This window comes from Petaurus breviceps, unplaced genomic scaffold, assembly GCF_028583685.1.
Source record: "Petaurus breviceps papuanus isolate PSGF00001 unplaced genomic scaffold, PetGlider_PUasm1.0 90769, whole genome shotgun sequence".
Classification (NCBI taxonomy): domain Eukaryota; kingdom Metazoa; phylum Chordata; class Mammalia; order Diprotodontia; family Petauridae; genus Petaurus; species Petaurus breviceps.
In genome coordinates this window covers 11,404,463-11,425,977 of record NW_027187341.1, presented here as the reverse complement: position 1 = coordinate 11,425,977, position 21,515 = coordinate 11,404,463, and the positions used below count along the sequence as shown (strand labels likewise).

Genomic DNA, 21,515 nt, shown 5'->3' with positions numbered 1-21,515 from the left:
TCAATCCATTCTAAATCTGAGGGAATGATTCTCCTCATTGAGCTTTTGAGATTCTTCTTCCATCTGGCAAATTTGCCTTTTTAAGGCATTCCTCTCCTCATTGCCTTTTTGAGCCTCTTTTGCCATTTGAGTTAGTCTGTTTTTTAAGGTGTTATTTTCTTCAGTAAGGCTGTTGACTCTCATTTTGTAATTTTCTTGCATTGTTCTCATTTCTCTTCCCAATTTTTCCTCCACTTCTCTTATCTGCTTCTTAAGGTCCTCTATGGCCTGTAACCAGCTCATATTTTCCTTTGAAGCTTTTGGTGCAGGAGTTCTGACTTCACTGTCTTCCTCCTGTTCCGTGCTTTGCTCCTTTGTGTCCCCAAAATAGGAGTCTAATGTTGTAGTCTTCTATTTGTTTTGCTTCCTTTGCCTGGTCATGTCGCCCCTCAGTCACTTGAGCCCTAAGCTTTTTGCCACAGTAGGACTCTGCCACCAGACAGGGGAGCTTTCGTCCCAAACTCTGGGGTTTTCTCAGCTGCCGGAGGTATTAGTTGGGTGCCCTCTCTGAAGCCTCCACACGCTCTGGCAAGCTGGTCACATACCCCAGGACCTCCACCCTAGACCACAATCCAGATCCAAGCAGGTTAAAGCAAGAGCGATTACCCCTCAGACTGGTCGCTTGGTCCCCCTACACTCTGCAGGTCAGGAGTTGAAGCTGCAATGTGGCGTGGGCGTCTCAGCAGTTTCTCACCCTGGGGGCAAAAGATGACGCACTCTCAACTACTGGTCCCAAAGTCCACACTGCACTGACCTCTCACTTTGTCCTTTGCATCTATGTGTTGATGAATCTGGAAACAGCCACAGTTGCTGGTGATCTGGAGTCTCTCCTGCCGGCGGCTGGTCAGACCTGCCCTGGGGCTAAAACCTCTGGCTCACGGGGGCCTGGGCTCGGCTCCCAGAATGCCATGCTGGCTGATTCCTGCCAGCCTGCCAGGCTGTCCTCGGCAGGAGGTTAGCTTCTCTGTGTCATTTTGTGAGTTCTGTAGCTCCAAAGTTTGTTTAGAGTCCCCTTTTACATGAATTGGGAAAGGTGGAAGCCAGAGCCCCACGGAGGTCCTGCTTCTACTCTGCCCCTTGACTCACTTCTTAAAGAGGCCTATTCACTGAATGGGTGTTATCTCACTCAAAGTGAAAACCTTTCAGACCCAAGCCTAAAAGGGCCAGGGTCTCCCATTGCATCCTAGGCCATCTCCAGTAGTCCTGATGAATATCTAGCCACTGAACCCAGATGTTTCTGGAGGAGAAAGTGAGGCTGGTGACCTTGCATAGCCCTCCCTCACTTAAATCAAAGTCAATTGCAAGTCATATCCCTGATGTCATGGTCCTGTTCAGGAATGAAGGACAAATACACAACAATTTCCACATTAGTCATGTTGTGAAAGAAAAAAACAGAACAAAAAGAAAAACACACACACATACACACAAAAGTATAAATAGTATGCTCTGATCTACATTCAGTGTATATCAGTTCTTTCTCTGGATATAAGAGCCATATTCCACATCCCACAACAAGCAAACTAGGTATCTCACTGCAAAAACTTATTAAGTACAGTAGTTCAGTAACATAATGCCAACATAGTGCCCAATTTTATGTTGTATTCTTTATCCAGCTACATTTATGATCAACCACTGAGCCTTGTTACTGAAATTTCTAGTCATCATGAGCTTAGAAATAGCATGGTATATTTGGATGAAGATTTGTGATCAAATCAATTTACTTTGTTGAACACTTTATTATGCTATAGGAAAGATATATGCTACTCCTTTACAAAAAGACATAGGATATTTCTGGGAGATAAAATAGCATATACAATTATAGAAACATTAATTAAGCAAGAAGATAACTGGGAAAACAGATTTTTTTTAATTCATGATGTTAATGTTAAGCTCTTTTTAAAAGAATTACTAAACTAGTAGACAAGATAAATGCTACAAATACAACTTAACTAGATTTTAGCAAAGCTTATGATAAATTATCTCATATTATTCTTGAATATAATGAAAAGTTATAGATGCACTCACAATAGCCTCACAATCGGGAAATATTTAACAAAACAAATAAAAATACAATGGAACATTGATAATGTTAATGTGTAGTTTTCTGAGTCAATATACTGCCTACAGGGATCCAGAGGCCCTGCCTTCCATTTGAATTTGACATCAGTAAATTAGATAATAATTCTACAAAATGGATATAGAACATGTTGAATGGCTGGACTCAAAAGGTAGTCATCAACATCAACATGGCAGGTCACCAGTGGAGTTGATCTGAAAAAGATCTTTAGGTTATGGTGGACTGTAGGCTCAGTAAGAGGCAGTAATATAGTATGAAAGCCAAAAAAAGCTAATACAATATGGGACTGCATAACTTCCAGGAACTGAGAACTCTACCCTTTCATCAGATGGAGCGTTGTGTTCAATTTTTCATGCCACAGTTAAAGAATGATTTTGATCAGCTTAAGTATTTCAAGAGGAGAGCAACCAGAATAATAAAAGATCTTCAGTTCATGACATATAAGGATTGGTTAAAGGAAGGAGACATGTTTAGCCCAGAGAAAAGAAGATTCTGAAGGAAAGTCATCTTACTTCAAGGGATATCATATAGAGGAATGATTAGTTTGTTCCCAGGGGACAGAACCAGAACCAAGGCAGGGGAAGTGGCTAAGGATCAAATTTAGGCTTTATGTCAGGAAAAATTTCCCAACAATTATAGTAACCCACAAGTTTCACGGATCACTTCAAGAAGCTGTGAGGTCCCCCTCCTTGAAGGTCTTTAAGCAGATGCCAGATAACAACTTGTCATATATGTTATAGTACAGATTCCTTTCATGTATAATAATAATAATAATAACTAGCATTTATATAGCACTTTAAAGTTTGTTTATCTCTTTACAAATACTATCTCATTTTACCCTCACAATCCTAGGATGCCCTAGGATGTAGGTGCCATTATTAATCTCATTTACAGATGGGGAAACTGAGGCTGAGACAGGTTAAGTGGCTTACTTGGTCACAGAGCTAGTCAGTGTCTGAGGCTAGATTTAAACTCATTCTTCCTAATTCCAATGCCTGTACTTTATCTCCTAGGCAACCTGTGTAGGATGAACTAATGAAGTCTCTGCCAACTCAAAATTCTGTGATTCTGTGAAACATACAAAGTCTGAATTGCTAAGATATATGAACTTACTAACTTCACAGCACAAAAAAAAAACACCTCTAACTTACTTTATACTTAAAGTGCTCATAAACTCAAGAACTGTGCATGTTGTGTACACACATGCACATAATAGTAAATTCAATCTGTTCTGTGCCAGGGACAATTCTTTCTTATTTTCAAAGTTAATTCATATTATCAGCTTTTTTTGTCACTTAAACCATATCACTGTCCTTCCTTAAGCAGTATGCAGGAAAAAAATGTTTTCATAACTAACAAAAGCATTAATTATTTGGACAAGAAAACAATTGGTTAATTGGTGTCTTTACTCTCATAATTGTATACTACTTCAAATAATCTGGCAACAACTAGTAAGGTACAGGATAAATTCTAGAGATGTAACAGTTCTTTTGAATGATGATTCTCAAAGAAAGAAAAAGGAGAGTAACTTACCCTTAATTTCTTCTACTACAAGTTTATCACAGATTTGATTTTCATATGTTTCTATATGTTCTAAAGATTCTTGAAACAGATCTGCTTCTCTCATCACCTGGTTCTGATACAGTATTAATTCACTATACTCATAGTCTATTTTATTAGGTGGAATCTAGAAAAAAGGGGAAAAGGAACAAAATAATCAAATATACAAAATAAAGGTTACCCTACCAATAGCTAAAAGTCTGCCTTCTCATATTGAGTAACTTAATTTAATTGGAGCAGTCTTATGGTGAAACTGTGATTCTTATCAGTGTGAGTCCTCTCACTGCCAACACACATCAAGACTTTGCCAAGTGAAGAAGCCAAGGTCGCAGAGCTTCAAGATTTAAGAAAGGCACAGAGAAAACATATTTTCTGCTTATTATTTGTTAATTCATTTAGTTTCTCTTTTTAAATGCTAAGGACTTATGTAATGTTCCATAACTTATTTTGTATACTTCTGCTAACTTATATGTCATAAATCTACATTGTAGATGACCTTTTTTTAGTAATGTTAAGTTTATAATAAAAAATTCCCCAAAATTAATTGGTTTCCTTTTTTTGGCTTTGTTTTGCTATTTTTTTTTTTTTTTGCTTTTTGGAGGCAATTGGGGTTGACTTGCCCAAAGTCACCCGGCTAGTAAGTGTGTCAAGTGTCTGAGGCCAGATCTGAACTCAGATCTTCCTGACTCCACGGCCAGTGCTCTAATCACTGCACCACCTAGACACCCTGATTTCTTTTTTTTATATTGCTCAGTTATCACCATACTTCCACAACCTAAAGACTGTTTATCTTTTTGAAGAGAATATTCATGAATTAAAAAGCATAGGGCTTCTTTAGAAACTCCTCAGAAGTCCTTGCTTGATCCAAAACTTTATTTTCTGTAATTTTCACAGAGCCCTCTTTCACAATGAAAATCTCTAAGAATCTACGTATACACTAACTTAATCTGGAGCATCTTAAGTTCTCCCTACAACTTCTCTATTCCTTTATTCCCTGCAAAGAATTTGATTTAAAAGCTACTTTTTGTAGCCCATCAAACTACATTTCATTTGCTGCCTTTAGGCGCACAAAATAATCAAATATACAAAATAAAGGTTACCCTACCAATAGCTAAAATTCTGATTTTTTGATTTATGAGTTTTTTCATCTATTTAATTGGTTACCAAAGTTAAAAAAAAAAATCATCTGGTAACCAGCCTCCTGATGTCTCCCTCTTCCATTCTAAACTAGTCTTCAGCCAGATCCAATCCATTCCTTACTAATCCATACTCAAAGCCCTTTCAGTTGGGTTGAACCTACCAAAAACTATACTCTACTGACACAGTCTTCAGAAGACTATAGGTCATCTTCACATATAATGACACATTAGAACAGCTCTTTAATAAAGGAGGCTTCAGTAATATTATACTTTTTTTTCCCCAAGTCTCTAATATACCTACCACTGGTTAGATAAATAGAAAATGAGCTCTGTGAGGGTAGGCTGGAACTGTTTTAATTGTTATTGCCACCTCTGTGCTAGTAACAATAGTAATTACTCATGGTAGGCACTTCGTAAACACTTGTGAAATTAAATTAGGTCCACAATCATGTATAAATACAAATATAATTAGAAATAGGGATAAGAATTCATTCTTTAAAAATAGGCCTCTTCTTCCAAAAAACTTCTAAAAGCTTTAAATACCAAATGGAAGCAATTTACTGAGTCAGCAAGTATTTATTAAGCATTTGTTATGTGCCAGTCCATTGAATACAATGTTAATATGGTTAACTTTGATTTGATCTACTTCCACTAATAAGAGAATTAGAAAGCTAAGAAAAATCCTCCTTTAGTTGGAGGCATAAAGAAAGACCTACACATGGGTAAGGACCTCTGAAGGGTCATAAAGCTTTTGTAGAATATGACTAAGCATAACCAAACTTTTATCATTCACTTAACTCCAAAAAAACTGCACTGTATTCAATATAAATAAACATACCCTCTGCAGACTGTATATTTTTAAATGAATGTAGATGTTACTGTGATTAATAATATTTTAAATGTAGGTTTTATTGTGATTAATAAAATACAAATTCACAGTAACTTTTAGTCCTCACATTTGACTCAAATGACAGATACTAAATAGTACAGAATTACTTTCATGTTCCCATGTGTCTGAAAATTTTTTTCAAGTTAAAAAGTAGAACATACAGTCGGAAATAGCTGGAAATCATAGAACTTATACCTTATGCAAATAAAAAGCAAAATTATAATTTTATATATATATAAATATAATTATAATTTAGGCTATCTCTATGTCTCCCATAAAGGAATATTTCAATCAAAAAAGTCAATCATTTGCTTAAAAGAATTAACCATTACTAGGAAAGGCTATCTTAAGCAAACATATTAAATATTAAAAAAAACTCTCACAAAGTATCAGATTTATAATAAAACATGCCTTATTATTTAGTAAAAGTATCCAATTTTCCTCCCTCCTCCCAATTGTTTTCAAAAACCATTAATAAGGGCAGTCTTGAAATAAGTCTTACTTGCTGCGTCTTTCTAAATTCTTCCAATAGTTTTAGTGCCATATCATAATCTTTCAGCAAATGATATGCTATAGCATATCCAATCCATGAAGCACGTTGTGTTGGGCGCAACTGAAGAAGTTGATACCTTGTCTCCTTTAATGCAGAGCGGGGCAAGAAATGATAGAATTTTAGAATTGGAAGGAACTTTAGCCATCACATTTGACATGACAGGCTTCATTTTACAGAAAAGGAATCTGAGGACAAACAAAGTTACATGATTTGCCCTATCTCTTTTAAACTCACTATAAAATAGGCTGACCACATAATTATAATAATTTCCCAAATTACTTTATTTTACATTTAACACGTATTTCTACTGAACTTAGGAGTTGTGTTCTAGATTAAATTTTTTAAGTAAAATTACTTTCTAATAAGGACCATTTTAGCACTTCAACTAAAATTTTGTTTGTATTTGTCCTATACATTAAAATAAATTCTTCAGGCCTACAAAACTTTCAGTAGACTTTCAGATTTTTCCCCTCACTTTTCACTGTTGGTGTTGATACTGATTTCTTACACTGAATTTTTTTCACACACTATTATAGTGACATTTTAGTTGCCAATTAGTCTAGTATTCCATAACTCAATGATAGTTTTCACCTATGTTAATATTATCACATAAATTTATAGAATTATAAATATAATTTCTGGATTTGAAAGAAATGAGGTATGGTTAAAAATGGGAGACAAAAAACTGAGAATACACTAGTAAGACTATAAATACACTACTAACATTGTAAGTACTAAGTACACTACTGACATTGGAAACTACAGGCAAAAAGCTCAAAATCTGACAAATTTCTACAGGCCTGAAGATTTTCATTTTTTGAAACTAACATTAGCAAAAACATTAGAAAAGGAGGCAGGAGGAGCTGACTTCAAATCCCACATCTGACACATACTGATTGTGCGACCCTGGATAAGTAACTTAATCACTTAATACAAATCTCTAAGTTTTCATGCTACTGAGCAAGTGCCCAAAAAAATCTGTTGTAGGAGTTTCTTTACAAAACACTCTCTCCTCTAATGAAATCACAGATTTAATCATGACCCTCCTGCCTTCTCTCCCCCAAAAAAAACTATAAACTAATGTATGGAAGATGAGAGTTTTGAGGATCTGGACCTGTGATTTACATGAATTTTACGTGTGTACATAAATAGTTTATTTCTTGTTTATAGTCTCAAAGAATTGACTGGTCCATGATCACCAGTTGCCATATGACATAGTCAAGACTTTCCCCTAGATCTTCCTGACTCCAAGGGCAGCCCACCAAAAGGTGCTTGTCAGTGTCATGCATACATAAATCCATAGAAAGTAAGCTCAAAGAACTTCAAAATTGCAACGTATCTCAGAAGTCATCTAATCCAAGTGACATCTGAACCAGAATATCTTCTCCAATAATTAAGAAGTCATCCAGACTTTACTTGAAGATCTCCAGTGAAGGAGTACTCTTCTCACACAAGGCAACCCATTAAATTGCCGGAAAACTTCAACTGTTAGAAAGTTCTCTCTTATACCACATGAAAATCTGTCTCTTTGCACCCTTTATGAATATTCCTGTTTCTGCCCTCTGAGTACAAACAGAACTCTCCTTCCACATGAGAGCCCATCAAATAATTGAAGTCTAGTGTCTCCTCTTCTCAAAACTAAACATTCCTAGTTCCTTTAATTATCTAAAAGGTCAAGCATAACCATATCCCTTGCCTACCATTTCTTCAAGAAGTTTCAAGGGCTACTCATTGCTATTAGAATAAAATATAATCAATGGCATTATCTTAGTCATCAACCCACCACAGAAAAAAACAAATTATCAAATTCTTTTTCTTTTTTTTTTGCCTTTTGGAGGGCAATTGGGGTTAAGTAACTTGGCCAAGGCTACACGGCTAGCTTTTTTTGTGTGTGGATGTTAAGTATCTGAGGCTGGGACCGAATTCAGGTCCTCCTGACTCCGGGGATGGTGCTTTACTCACTGCACCACCTAGCTGCCCCCCTTTTTCTTCTTTTTATACTTTACTTGTAAGTGTTAAATTAGAGAGACAGCACAGCACGTTGGAGAGCCAACTTCAAAACAAGGATAACCTGAGTTCAAGACTTGCCCCTGACACACACATGCTGGCTATGTGACCCTAGCAAGTGAAAAGGAAAAGGGAAATAATGATTACTTTGATTTATTTTTAGTTTGATTACAGGATTAAACTCTTTTCTTTAGGAAAAGCTAACCCTAACAGCTAAGTCAGACTAACAAAGATAGTCTCAAGTCTAGGTTGCCTATGGATTTAGTGAAGAGATGGATTGAGAAGACTTTATCATTTAGCAGTAGATAATTCAGAATAAGATGCAATAAAATAATCATAGGATTACTCTTCTTAAAGGCTAAATTCCCCTTTCTAGTTTCTAGAAGAAAGGTGGATAGACCAAAGGTGAAGTTCCCCTTTCTGGAAGCTGGAAAAAGGTTAGACAGAGGTTAAATTCCTTGTTCTTGTCTTAGTAGATAATCTCTTTTTTATCTTGAGCTAGAGTCTAAGTTAAGTAATGAAATTTTCTAAGGAAGATGGGGGGGGAAGTTGTAGAGGGGGAAACAGGACACTAACTGCTAACTACTGACCTCTTTCCCAGTACACCTTCTGGTTACAAAAGGCACCACCTGTAAGGAAAGGACTTCTGGATAGGATTAAGAAAGCCTGGAAGAAGCTAACTAGTCAGGTGACCTGCCTTGTCCAATTGAATTATGTTCAAAACAAGTTGCTATCATTTTTTAACCCTTCTTTTCTGTTATAAAAATTGGTTCTGTAAATCATTCCTGGTCTCTGACCTCTGAGGAGTCAGGTAACTTAATGTGATATGCAAATGCTAGCTTTGAAAATTAAATCATAGATGGCTCAGTAACTCTGTCCTCAGTTTCCTTTTTATTTCAAATAATTTTAATACAGGTCATTTACTGTTAACATCTGAGGCAGCTCTCTAAATATAAAAGCTGTAGAGCAAGTGTCAATTTGCATTATTAGTAAAGAGTACCAATGAAATCACAGCCCACTCCCCAAAAAATTTAATTCACATATTATATGTTTATTTATAATTATATTTATATTTATAATTATATTTATAATTATAATTATAAAATATAAAACTCAAGGAGCGGCCAGGTGGCTCAGCGAGTAAGAGCACCAGCCCCAGTGTCAGGATGACCTGGAGATCAAATCCCGGGCTCAAACATTTAGCACCCACCCAGAAACACCTGGCCGTGTAACCTTGAGCAAGTTACTTAACCCCGATTGCTTTAAAAAAAAAAATACAAACCTCAATTCATTAAAAGTTATATACTGAGCCTGGATCAAAGGATATTATATTATTAACTTAATGGATTTGATGGATTTTCTTTTATTCCCACAGTTTCAGTTTCAAAGATGACTAATGATGAGGCTAAAGAAAAGCTAGAGATATACCGTCTATTAATTCCTTGTTTAAACATTCTTAAAATTATTTTGTCCACCTTTGATCAAGGTATTTTACACATCATATAACAGACACTGAATAAGTATTTGTGGAATGAGTCAAAGTTCTAACCTAACTCATAATTTGGAAATAAGGACTATAGCCATGATTTAATTACCACTAGGAAACTCCCAAGTGAGAAAACTCTACCAATGCAAGTTGGCATTTCTCTGTAATTCAAATAAAACTACCTACAACACTAATTCATCTTTTAAACTATATCTGTTTTAAAACACATAAAGTTAGTATTAGAATACTTACACGATAGCCTTCAAGGTCTCTCATCTGGATTTGTAACAAAGAGAGGTCTCTCAGAATCTGTAGATTGTCTTTATCTAATTTGAGGGCATTTCGATAACACTTTATAGCTTCATCATATTTTTTATCAGAACGCTGCAAAAGTCCATATACATGCCAACCTAACAAGTTAAAGAAATCAACATTCACAGACACTAGAATACAACACTGTACTTTTCTTCCTAACATACTTCAGAGAAAGTCTTTTGTTTAAAAATTAGGGCTTTTATTTTAAAGAATCAAAGTGTGTTAGGCAGTTACTCTTCATCATAAGTATAAAACTAAATCTCACTCTAAAAGTGACCATAATATTAAGAAATTATTTTATTTTTTAATAATATTTTATTTTTCCAGTTTTCAGAGGAATAAATTAAAAGCTATCTGTAGTCATATGAAAAAATGCTCTAAATCACTAGTGATTAGAGAAATGTAAATTAAAATGACTCAGGTACCACATCACACCTATCAGACTGGCTAACGTGACAAAATAGGAAAATGATAAATGCCAGAGAAGATGTGGGAAAAATGGAACACTACTGCATTGTTAGTGGAGTTGTCAACTTATGGAACCATTCTGGAGAGCAATTTCGAACTATGCCCAAAGGGCTATAAAATTGTGCATACCCTTTGACCCAGCAATACCAATTCTAGGTCTATCTCCCAAAGAGATCATAAAAATGGGAAAAGGACTCCCATGTACAAAAATATTTATAGCAGCTGTTTTCCACATCCAGGGAAAGAACTTGGGAGTCTGAATGCAGATGGAAGCATACTATTTGCTCTCCTTTTCTTTTATTATTTTGTTGTGTCTTCTTTCTTGTGGTTCCTCCCATTAGTTCTAATTCCTTCTTTACATCATGACTAATGTAAAAATATGTTTAATATGAATGTATAAGCAGACCCTGTATCAGATTGCATGCCATCTTGGGGAGGCAAGAGGAGATGATGGGGGAGAAAATTTAAAACTCAAAATCTTATGGAAGTGAATTTGAAATTATAAGGAATTAATCAAAGTTGAATTATTTACATTTCTACATGGAAAAATGATAATTGTAACTTATGAAACTTTTCTCAGTATGAGAATAACTGAAGGGAATAGAAATGTGTGTATATATATACATATATAATACACACATACAAATATATGTCTATATAGAAGGGTATATGGGCATATGAATACATATGTGAATGTGTGTATATATGTGTATAGGTATACATAGATAGAGGTCACAGGACTAGTTTAATGGGAAGGGATGATACTTAAAAGGTGAAATTAAGAGGTGAGGGGCAGCTAGGTGGCGCAGTGAGTAGAACACCGGCCCTGGAGTCAGGAGGACCTGAGTTCAAATGCGACCTCAGACAAAAAAAAAAAAAGAAGAAATTAAGAGGTGAGAGAAGAATATAATGAAAGAGAATGGGTCAACTTTATTCTCATTGAATATGGCTAAGGGAGGCAATGACATACACACTAAATACAGTATCTCACCCTACAGGAGAGTAGGGGGGAAGGGGATGAGAGGGGGGATGATGGAAGGGAGGGCAGGCTGGGGGAGAGGGAAGTTGGAAGCACCCACTTTTGAAAAGGGACAGGATCAAAGTAGAGAATAGAACAAGTGGGAGGTGGGATAGGAGGGAGGGAAATATAGTCAGTCTTTTACAATATATCTACTATGGAAATGTTTTGCATAACTACACATGTACAACCTATACTGAATTGCTTATCTTCCCAGCAAGGGTGAGTGACAAGGGAGGAAGGAAATGAATCTGAAATTCAAAGTTTTAAAATCAAATGTTTAAAAAAATATATATATATATATATGCTATTATCAATATTATTTTACAATAAATGGGAAATAAGATATACAGGCACTGGGGCATAGAGATCCACCATGCCCTACTGGAAAGCTGGAGGGGGTATGGGAGAAGATATGGGAGAGAGCAGATTGGAGGAGGGGATATCCTGTGGGACTGCTATTCTGGGGTGGTGGGTAGGGGAAAAACAGAGAGAAAATTTGGAACTCAAAATCTTGCAGCAATGAACAATGTAAACTAGAAGTTAATAAAGCATTTGATAAAAAAAAATTTTTTTTAAATAGAATATGATTTGCAAGCCATAGATGAGCCTACAAGATAGAGTAAAAAATAGTCCTGGATTTATTATAACCTGTGTGATCTTGGACAATTCATGTAATTTCTATTTGTAAAATGAGGGATAGTACCATATGACCTCTAAGGTCCCTTCCAATTAAAAATCTATGATTTATGACCCTGTGTTGTTTATAGTGATAATTCTTCTAATACCTAGCATCTTTTTGCCCAGAAATGCTTAATACATGTTTGAATTACAATGCTGACCCCAGTGTGGGAAGGGTATCAATTTCATTAAAGTTTCTATTTTTTCATACTCTAACTGTGCTTGATTTCATTATTTTAACAGAGACAATAAAATAGAACATAAGAACTAAAAAGTAAACTACTGAACTACTTCAAAAGGATACAGACATGACTCTTGACATCATTCCGAAGTCCTTTACGAACAAATTCATATGCTTCTTCTTTCTTTCCTAAACAGTTCAATGTCAGCCCTTTCATAGCCAAAGTTTCTGTAAAAGAATGATAAACCTATTTACACTTATGCATAATGTGAGTTTAAAAAATTCCTGCCTATGTTTAAATTCATTCTCTGGGATCTTTTAAGATTACAAATCAATCTTCATGGAATCACTTCCGGGTGAAATCTGAGCAACGACTAAAAATCAATTCTTACAAATGACAAGTATCTTTTACTTTTAGCTAAGCAAAACATGTACGATACACTACTGGGCAAAGTGTACATAATACTTAAGAACTAACAGGTATAATCTAAGGAGTTTGCTGCTATTTATAATAGTAATGGCATTTAAAGATTCCCCTGTATTGGCTTGGTTTTTGGTTTGATTGTGTTAAAACCCAGAGTTTGTTAATCCCACCTGTGGGATGGACTTGTTGATGTGAAAAGACAGTCCTGAACTGGGAGGAGCTGGTGACGTAGATTTGGAGAGACACAAGAGAGAGGCAGAAGAACTTCTTGGAAGCAGCCCCTTTTGGAGGCAGAGAGAGACTGAGAGGATTGCTGAGGGCCACTTTGAATTGCCCTGGACTTTTGAGACCTGCCCCCGGAGCTGCCAAGGACTGAGGAGACATGGCTGCTTTGCTGGTACTTTGTCTGTCTGTTTTGATGTTGTTTTGCCAGATTTGTCCACTGGTGAAAGACAGTTCTGTCGTTGCAGAAGTCCTGGAACCTTGCTGTTGGTTCCGAAGCCCTGAAGAAGGATTTTCTTGTTGCATGTTTACAGAAATCCTGGGAGAGGGTTTTGCTAATGTTTTCAGGGGTCCTAGGACTGTTCTGCAGACAGAGAATGACTTAATGAAGACACTGGCAATGTATCTTGTGGCCTTGCTAAGCCTTGTTTCCCCAGGAACTAAGATTGCTGAGAACTTGCCTCATGTAAAGATGAAGAAAAGACTTCTATCTGGGTATTAAATGCTGTGCTTAAACTTGTAACTCTGGGGTAGATTCAATTGTGATCCAGGGGTGGGGAACTTTTGACCTTTTTGTGTTCTATGATTGAACAAATGAATGTACTTTACTTATGATTGGAAACTAATCTCCACTTGAGAAGAGGGGCTTTGTGATGGACTAAATGAAGGTACAGCCTAGGGGTGGAGTAGTATTTAGAACAGGGACTTTGTAATTGAGTGAATGAATGTAAGGTCCTGGGGTGGGGTAGTACTTGGAGATTATTTAATCACATTTAGTAAATGCTGTATTTTGGATGATGTCATATTTTGATCTTCTCTGTTCTTAATTTGTCACTGAATAAAATGGAGAGCACCTATGCTGCTATTTTGAACCTTGGAAAGTTGTCTTTGCTTGGCATTACATTACACTATTCCAGAGCCTTCTTTTACCAACCTTGATTTGGGCTTCTTTTGTAAAATAATTAGCAGCCTAATTCTACCCACACTATAAATGCAGGAGGTTCCCTAAACCTCAAGACAATAATCCAGATTCTTTTCTGTGATTGGTTTTCCCAGCCAACATGTCCTCTTTCCTTTAAGAGCCTCATACCCTTGTGTTTTGGGTCAAGTTCAAAATGGAAATTAAATACTTATTGTATATTTAATTTAACTGAGGAGTTTCCAAACTTTTTACCTAAAACCTTAAATTGTAATTAACTAAAGTCCCATCATGTCCCACGTGAGATAAGTAAGAGTTCAGTGAAAATAGTTTTATTCTAATGCTATTTTTCTCTTCTAACTTCATCTGAAATTTAAAATTATATGGAACAATTTCAGTGTTAAAGGGGTTAATTTTTTTTTAAATTTGTTCCAAACTTTCTGGATCTGCCATTCTCTCATCCTGCAGGTAATTCCATGCTAACAGAAGAGCACATTTCCAACAAAAAAAGTGATCTTCAGGAAAATTAGTTAAAGAAACACTGACTCCCGAAAGTGGGTTTCAATTTAAAAAATAAGATAAAACTATCAACCCAATTACCTGCAAGTATGAAAAGATAATGATACTTCAAAATTACTTATTTGGAACTAGAATGGACCATTTTTTCCTCTGTAAATCCACTCTAACAAGTATTTTCTATTTAGGATAATTAACAAAAAGTTGACAACTCCAAGGCAAACACTAGAATAGAAGAGAAATAACCCAGTAGCATGCTGACAAATTAAGGGAAAGACAGCATAGGATTCAAATCTTTCATCTAATGAATTCAAAAAGCAAATAAACTGATTATAAACCTTTTCTTGATGGAATAAAAAGACAACACTAGGAAACAAAAGATCCAAGTTCTGCTCCTAGTCCTACTGAAGTCATTTAAGCTCTTATCTGTGAGAGGTCAGGATTCAACTATGTCTTCAGGTCTCTTCTATCTTTTATGGTTCTACAAACTTCAGTTTCTTTAATTACAAAATGTCCTATTTTCTTCATAGAAAGAAATGTCATGAAAATCAAATGAGAAAACACTCCTGAAAATAGCTCTGTAAAATATTATACATGTAGTACAGATGAGTTATTACATATGATTAAGATACTTTTTTATCTCTAAAACTCCTTGAAATGTCATCTCGACTTTTTCTTTATAATGGCACACTCACTTTTTTTTTAAGAAGACATAGTCTTTTGTATCCCTACAGCTAGATAGTTCTGCAGGTCCATGAACATTTATTATGGTCTACATTTCCAACCACTATCTTTAACCCAAACCTCAACCCCACCATTTCACAAATATGTGTCATTGGTTATAAGATGAATTAGCAAAAAAATATAAAATTACTTAAAAAAAACTCTTGGGGCAGCTAGGTAGCACAGTGAGTAGAGTGCAGGCCCTGGAGTTAGGAGGACTAAGTTCAGATCCGGCCTCTGACACTTAACACAAAAAAAGCTAGCTGTGTGACCTTGGGCAAGTTACTTAACTCCAATTGCCCTCCAAAAAAAAGCAAAAAGAATCCTCTGAGCACAATTAGATGAAAACCACCATCATTAGGCTATGAAGAATAACATATAGACACTTAACATGGCTCCTACCCTACTGCCCTTTCCAATACGCCAAACCACTACTATAAGTGAATTAAGATCAGTCTGATGTTATTAACCTGAGTTTAACATAGCCTAAGTTTAACATTAGAAAAATTATCTAGAATAAGCTCCATAGACAGCTTAAATAATTTTCATTATTAAAGAGCTTCAGTCTTGCTTTTAAAAAGAAACCAAGGCATCGATTGTTAGGAAACATTCTTCCTTGAAATTCCACAATATGCCCCGGCTACAGTGCTTCTTAAATTAGTTTTATTTTTCCATAGGAATTTAATCTCTTAAATGATACAATACCTCCATGTTCAGCAAACTTTGGGTTTGACAGAATCATCTTGCAGAATTTAAGACCATTTTTGTACTGCTTTTGTTCATAACATTTCTGGAGAGAAAAAAATAACAGATAAAAGATCATTTTACAAAATAAATATATGGTTATTAGCAAGGTCAAGCTTTTTTCAAATAATTAACAATTTGTGTTTCCTTTTTCCAATACTATCCATATCTGGGGTGGCTAGGTGACGCAGTAAATAGAGTACTGGAGTAAATAGGCCCTGGAGTCAGGAGGAGCTGAGTTCAAATCTGGACTCAGACACTTAACACAAAACTAGCCGTGTGCCCAAGCAAATCAACTTAACCCCAATTGTCCTACCTTCTCCCCTCCAAAAAGCAAAAAAAAAAAAAAATACTGTCTATATCTTTTGACCATTTATTCATTATGAACTAGGAAACACTGTACTTAGTATTTTCTTACATACATCAGATTTCAAGGTTTTCTGGTAATGTTAGCCATCTTGTCCTAGTCTTTCTTCTTTCATTATATTTTTTGTTGCATTTAATTTTAATGTAGTCCAGAATGTCTATCCTGTTCCAGATAACTCCTTTGATTTGTTCAACTGAAAAAAAAATTCATCCCTTCAAATGAAATATTCATTCTACTTTCTTTAATCTTTTCTGAAGCTAAGTTTTTCAACGTTTAAAGTTACAAAATGGTTCCTTTTGATTTTTTCCATTACTGCAACTAGACCTAACAATGATTAATCTAAAGTGAAAAAAAAATTCATAATAACATTCTATGTAATAACAAAAGAGGAAAAAAAAGAAGAAAAAAGCCATAATCTATCTAACAACATAGGAATAGTTAGATTTTGGGGGGCGTGAATACAAAGGAATACTATAAATCAATAAAGATGGACAATTTGGGGGCAGCTAGGTGGCATAGTAAATAGAGCACCAGCCTTAAAGTCGGGAGGACCTGAGTTCAAATGTGGCCTCAGACACTTGATGCTTGACTAGCTATGTGACCTTGGGCAAGTCACTTAACCCCAATTGCCTTGCCTTCCCCCCTCAAAAAAAAAGCAAAAAACAGTAATTTAGGGGTTGAGAGGTGGTGCAGTGAATAGAGCACCAATCCTGGAGTCAGAGGACCTGAGTTCAAATCTGACCTCAGATACTTGATGCTTAACTAGCTGTGTGACCTTGGGCAAGTCACTTAGCCCCAAATGCCCAGCCTTCCCCCCTCCAAAAAGACCAAAAAAAAAAAAGATGGACAATTTTGAAGAATACAAAGAAACTCATAAATACCTCTATTAAAATAACGTAAAGTGGAAGAAAATTAGTAGAACCAAAACAACAGTGCAAAAAACTACAATTATATGAGGGGAAAGAAAAGAGAAAGGACAAAGAATCCTAATGGGAACTTAAAGAAAATGAAAAAGTATTATGCATGTATCATAGAAAAAATTTTCCAGCTATTCACCCCCCTTATCTGCATCTCACAAGTATTTGACATCATTCTACCTGTTTTCATCTCTTTTCTCTAGTCTCTGATGAAGTTAGCCAATTTCTTTAACAAAAGAGAATGACTGCATAGGCAAATGTACATATATATATCTCAATCTTTTACAATCCAATGTTCTCCAGCACATTGCCCCATGATTATCTCACTTTTTAAATTCCAAATATAATGGCTTCTTGTCAGTCCTCATACTTCCTAATCTCCCTACAGTATTTGACATTGTTAACCACCCTCCTGCCTCTCCTATCAAATGTCTCTTCAATCATCTTTCTTAGATCTCCATTAATATAATGCCCCCTAACTGTGGGTGTACTCCAAGGCTCTGCCCTAAAACCTCTTCTTCTCATTCTACACTATAACTTTGTAACCTCATCAGCTCCCAAGGATTCAATTATCTCCATGCAAATGACTTCCAGATTTACATATCCTGCCCTAGTATATCTTCAATCCCACATCACCACCTGTCTAGGGTACATCTCAACATGTCCAAAACAGAACTCACCTCACCCTCTTTCTCAAAAGACTTATCTGTTCTCCAGCCTTCCTTACTATTATCAAAAGCATTACCATTCTGGTTGTATGGCTCTGTAACCTCAGTGTCATTCCTTTTGCTATTCACTGGCTCTGATCTCACATATTCAATCAGGTGACAAAAAGATGGTGAGTCAAATTTATAAAAATAAGAGGATTCCACAAATTATAAATGATCAAAAGATATGATCGAGGGGCGGAGTCAAGATGGCAGAATAGAAGCAGGACCTCCCCAATCCATGTAAAAAGGGTACTCTGAACAAACTTTGGAGCCGCAGAACCCACAAAATGACACAGAGAAGCTAACCTCCCGCTGAGGACAGCCTGGCAGGCTGGCAGGAATCAGCCAGCGCAGTGCTCTGGGAGGCGAGCCCAGCCCCACACCAAGGCTTTAGGCCGAGGGCAGGCCTGACCAGCTGCGGCAGGAGGGATTCCAGATCACCGGCAGCTGTGGCCGTTTCCAGATTTATCAACACATAGATGCGAAGGACAAAGTGAGAGGTCAGTGCAGTGTGGACTTTGAAACCAGTAGTTGGGAGTGCATCAGCTTTCGCCCCAAGGGTGAGAAGCCGCTGAGACACCTGCGTCACATTGCAGCTTCAACTCCTGACCTGCAGAGTGTAGGGGGACCAAGCGACCAGTCTAAGGGGTAATCGCTCTTGCTTTAACCTGCTTGGATCTAGATTGCGGTCTAGGGTAGAGATCCTGGGGTGTATGCCCAGCTTGCCAGAGTGTGTGGAGGCCTCAGAGAGGGCAACCAACTAATACCTCCAGCAGTGGAGAAAACCCCAGAGTTTGGGACGAAAGCTCCCCTGTCTGGTGGCAGAGTCCTACTGTGGCAAAAAGCCCAGGGCTCAAGTGACTAAGGGGTGACATGACCAGACAAAGGAAGCAAAAAAACAGAAGACTACAACATTAGACTCCTATTTTGGGGACACAAAGGAGCAAAGCACGGAACAGGAGGAAGACAGTGAAGTCAGAACTCCTGCACCAAAAGCTTCAAAGGAAAATATGAGCTGGTTACAGGCCATAGAGGACCTTAAGAAGCAGATAAGAGAAGTGGAGGAAAAATGGGAAGAGAAATGAGAACAATGCAAGAAAATTACAAAATGAGAGTCAACAGCCTGACTGAGGAAAATCACACCTTAAAAAACAGACTAACTCAAATGGCAAAAGAGGCTCAAAAAGGCAACGAGAAGAAGAATGCCTTAAAAAGCCGAATTTGCAGATGGAAAAAGAATCTCAAAAGCTCAATGAGGAGAATCATTACTTCAGAATTAGATTAGAGCAAATGGAAGCTAATGACTTTATGAGAAATTGAGAGGCTGTTAAACAGATCCAAACAAATGAAAGAATAGAAGGCAATATGAAATATCTCATGGGAAAAACCACTGACCTGGAAAATAGATCCAGGAGAGAGAATTTAAAAATTATTGGACTACCTGAAAGCCATGATCAAAGTAAGAACCTAGAAATCATCCTCCAGGAAGTTCTCAAAGAAAATTGTCCTGATGTTTTAGAACCTGAGGGCAAAATAGAGGTTGAAAGAATCCACTGATCACCTCCTGAAAAAGATTCCAAAAAAAAAACTCCTAGGAATATTATAGCCAGGTTCCACAATTCCCAGATGAAGGAGAGAATATTACAAGCAGCCAGGAAGAAACAATTTGAATATTGTGGAAACACAATCAGGATAACACAGGATCTGGCAGCTTCTACACTGATGGATAGAAGGGCTTGGAATATGATATTCCGGAGGGCAAAGGAGCTGGGATTAAAACCAAGAGTCACCTACCTGTAATGTAATGTCAAGGAAAGGTAACTTCCCAAGGTTCAAAATACCAGCATAGGTGCTCTCCATTTTATTCAGTGACCAAGTAAGAACAGAGAAGGTCAAAACATGACATCGTTCAAAATACAGCATTTGCTAAGGGTGATTAAATAATCTCCAAGTACTACCCCACCCAGGACCTTCCAATCATTCAATCAATTACAAAGTCCCTGTTCTAAATACTACTCCACCCCTAGGCTGCACCTTCATTTAGTCCACCACAAAACCCCTCTTCTCAAATGGAGATTAGTTTCCAAAAATAGTAAAGTACCTTCATTTGTTCAATCACAGAGCACAAAAAGGTCAAAAGTTCCCCACCCCTGGATCACAATTGAATCTACCCCAGAGTTACATCAAGTTTAAGCACAGCACTTAATACCCAAATGGAAGTCTTTTCTTCATCTGGACAGGAGGCAAGTTCTCAGCAATCTTAGTTCCTGGGGAAACAAGGCTTAGCAAGGCCACAAGATACATTGCCAGTCCCTTCATTAATTCATCCTCTGTCTGTAGAACAGTCCTAGAACCCCTGAAAACATTAGCAAAACCCTCTCCCAGGATTTCTGTAAACATACAACAAGAAAATCCTTCTTCAGGGCTTCTGAACCAACAGAAAGGTTCCCAGACCCCTGCAACAACAGCACTGTCCTTCACCAGTGGACAGTATTCATTCTGTCTGCAGGACAGTCTCCAGACCCCTGCAACAACAGCACTGTCCTTCACCAGTGGACAGTATTCACTCTCTGTCTGCAGGACAGTCTCAGGGCTTCTTAACCAAAAGCCAGGTTCCCGGACTTCTTCAACAAAAGGACTGTCTTTCACCAGTGGACAAATCTGGCAAAACAACATCAAAACAGACAAAGTACCAGCAAAACAGCCATGTCTCCTCAGTCCTTGGCAGCTCCGGGGGCAGGTCTCAAAAGTCCAGGGCAATTCAAAGTGGCCCCCAGCAATTCTTTCAGTCTCTCTCTCTGCCTCCACGAGGTGCTGCTTCCAAAAAGTTCTTCTGCCTCTCTCTTGTGTCTCTCCAAATCTACGTCACCAGCTCCTCCCAGTTCGTGTCTCTCTTTTCAAGTCAACAAGTCCATCCCACAGGTGGGATTAACAAGCTCTGGGTTTTAACACAATCAGTTTGAAAACCAAGCCAATACAGGAGGAACTTTATATTCCATTACTATCACACTACCCAGCAAAACTGAGTATCATGTTTCAGGGGAAAATATGGTCAGTCAGTGGAATAGAGGACTTTCAAAAACTCTTGTTGAAAAAAACCAGAGTTGAATAGAAAATTTGACATTCAGATACAAGAAGCAAGAGAAGCTTGAGAAGGTAAACAGGGAAAAGAAATCATAAACCACTGATCAAAGTTGAACTATTAACATTCCTACATGGAAAAACAATAATTGTAACTGATGAAACTTTTCTCAGTATGAAAATAGTTGAAGGGAATAGAAATATATATGTATATATGTATATGTCTATATTGGAGGGTATATGGGCATGTGAATACATATATGAATGTCTATATATGCTTATAGGTATACATAGAAGGCACAGGACCAATCTGACAGGAAGGGATGATACTTAAAAGGTGAAATTAAGAGGTGAGAGAGGAATATAATGAGAGGAGATGCAGAGAGACAGAATGTCATAAAGAAGCGGCAAGGGAAAAGGGTTACAATGGAGGGGAAGAATAGGAAGGCAAAAGGGAATGGGTCAACCTTATTCTCACT

At 37.0% G+C, this 21,515-nt stretch overlaps 1 protein-coding gene across 5 annotated transcripts in view; it reads right to left on the bottom strand.

Annotated features, from left to right (window-relative positions):
• The window catches only part of NAA16 (N-alpha-acetyltransferase 16, NatA auxiliary subunit), a 90,507-nt gene that overhangs the window by 57,195 nt on the left and 11,797 nt on the right, over positions 1 to 21,515 (bottom strand). For 3 of the 5 annotated variants that reach the window (XM_069068645.1, XM_069068649.1, XM_069068647.1), the window contains exons 2-7: positions 15,923 to 16,007; positions 12,537 to 12,641; positions 10,003 to 10,160; positions 8,855 to 8,893; positions 6,207 to 6,341; positions 3,650 to 3,803 (exon numbers count right to left, since the gene is read on the bottom strand). In XM_069068645.1, coding sequence (XP_068924746.1) covers positions 3,650 to 3,803; positions 6,207 to 6,341; positions 8,855 to 8,893; positions 10,003 to 10,160; positions 12,537 to 12,641; positions 15,923 to 16,007 — 676 coding nt within the window. The remainder of the gene's footprint in view (positions 1 to 3,649; positions 3,804 to 6,206; positions 6,342 to 8,854; positions 8,894 to 10,002; positions 10,161 to 12,536; positions 12,642 to 15,922; positions 16,008 to 21,515) is intronic. The other 2 variants (XM_069068646.1, XM_069068648.1) reach the window with 2 other exon arrangements.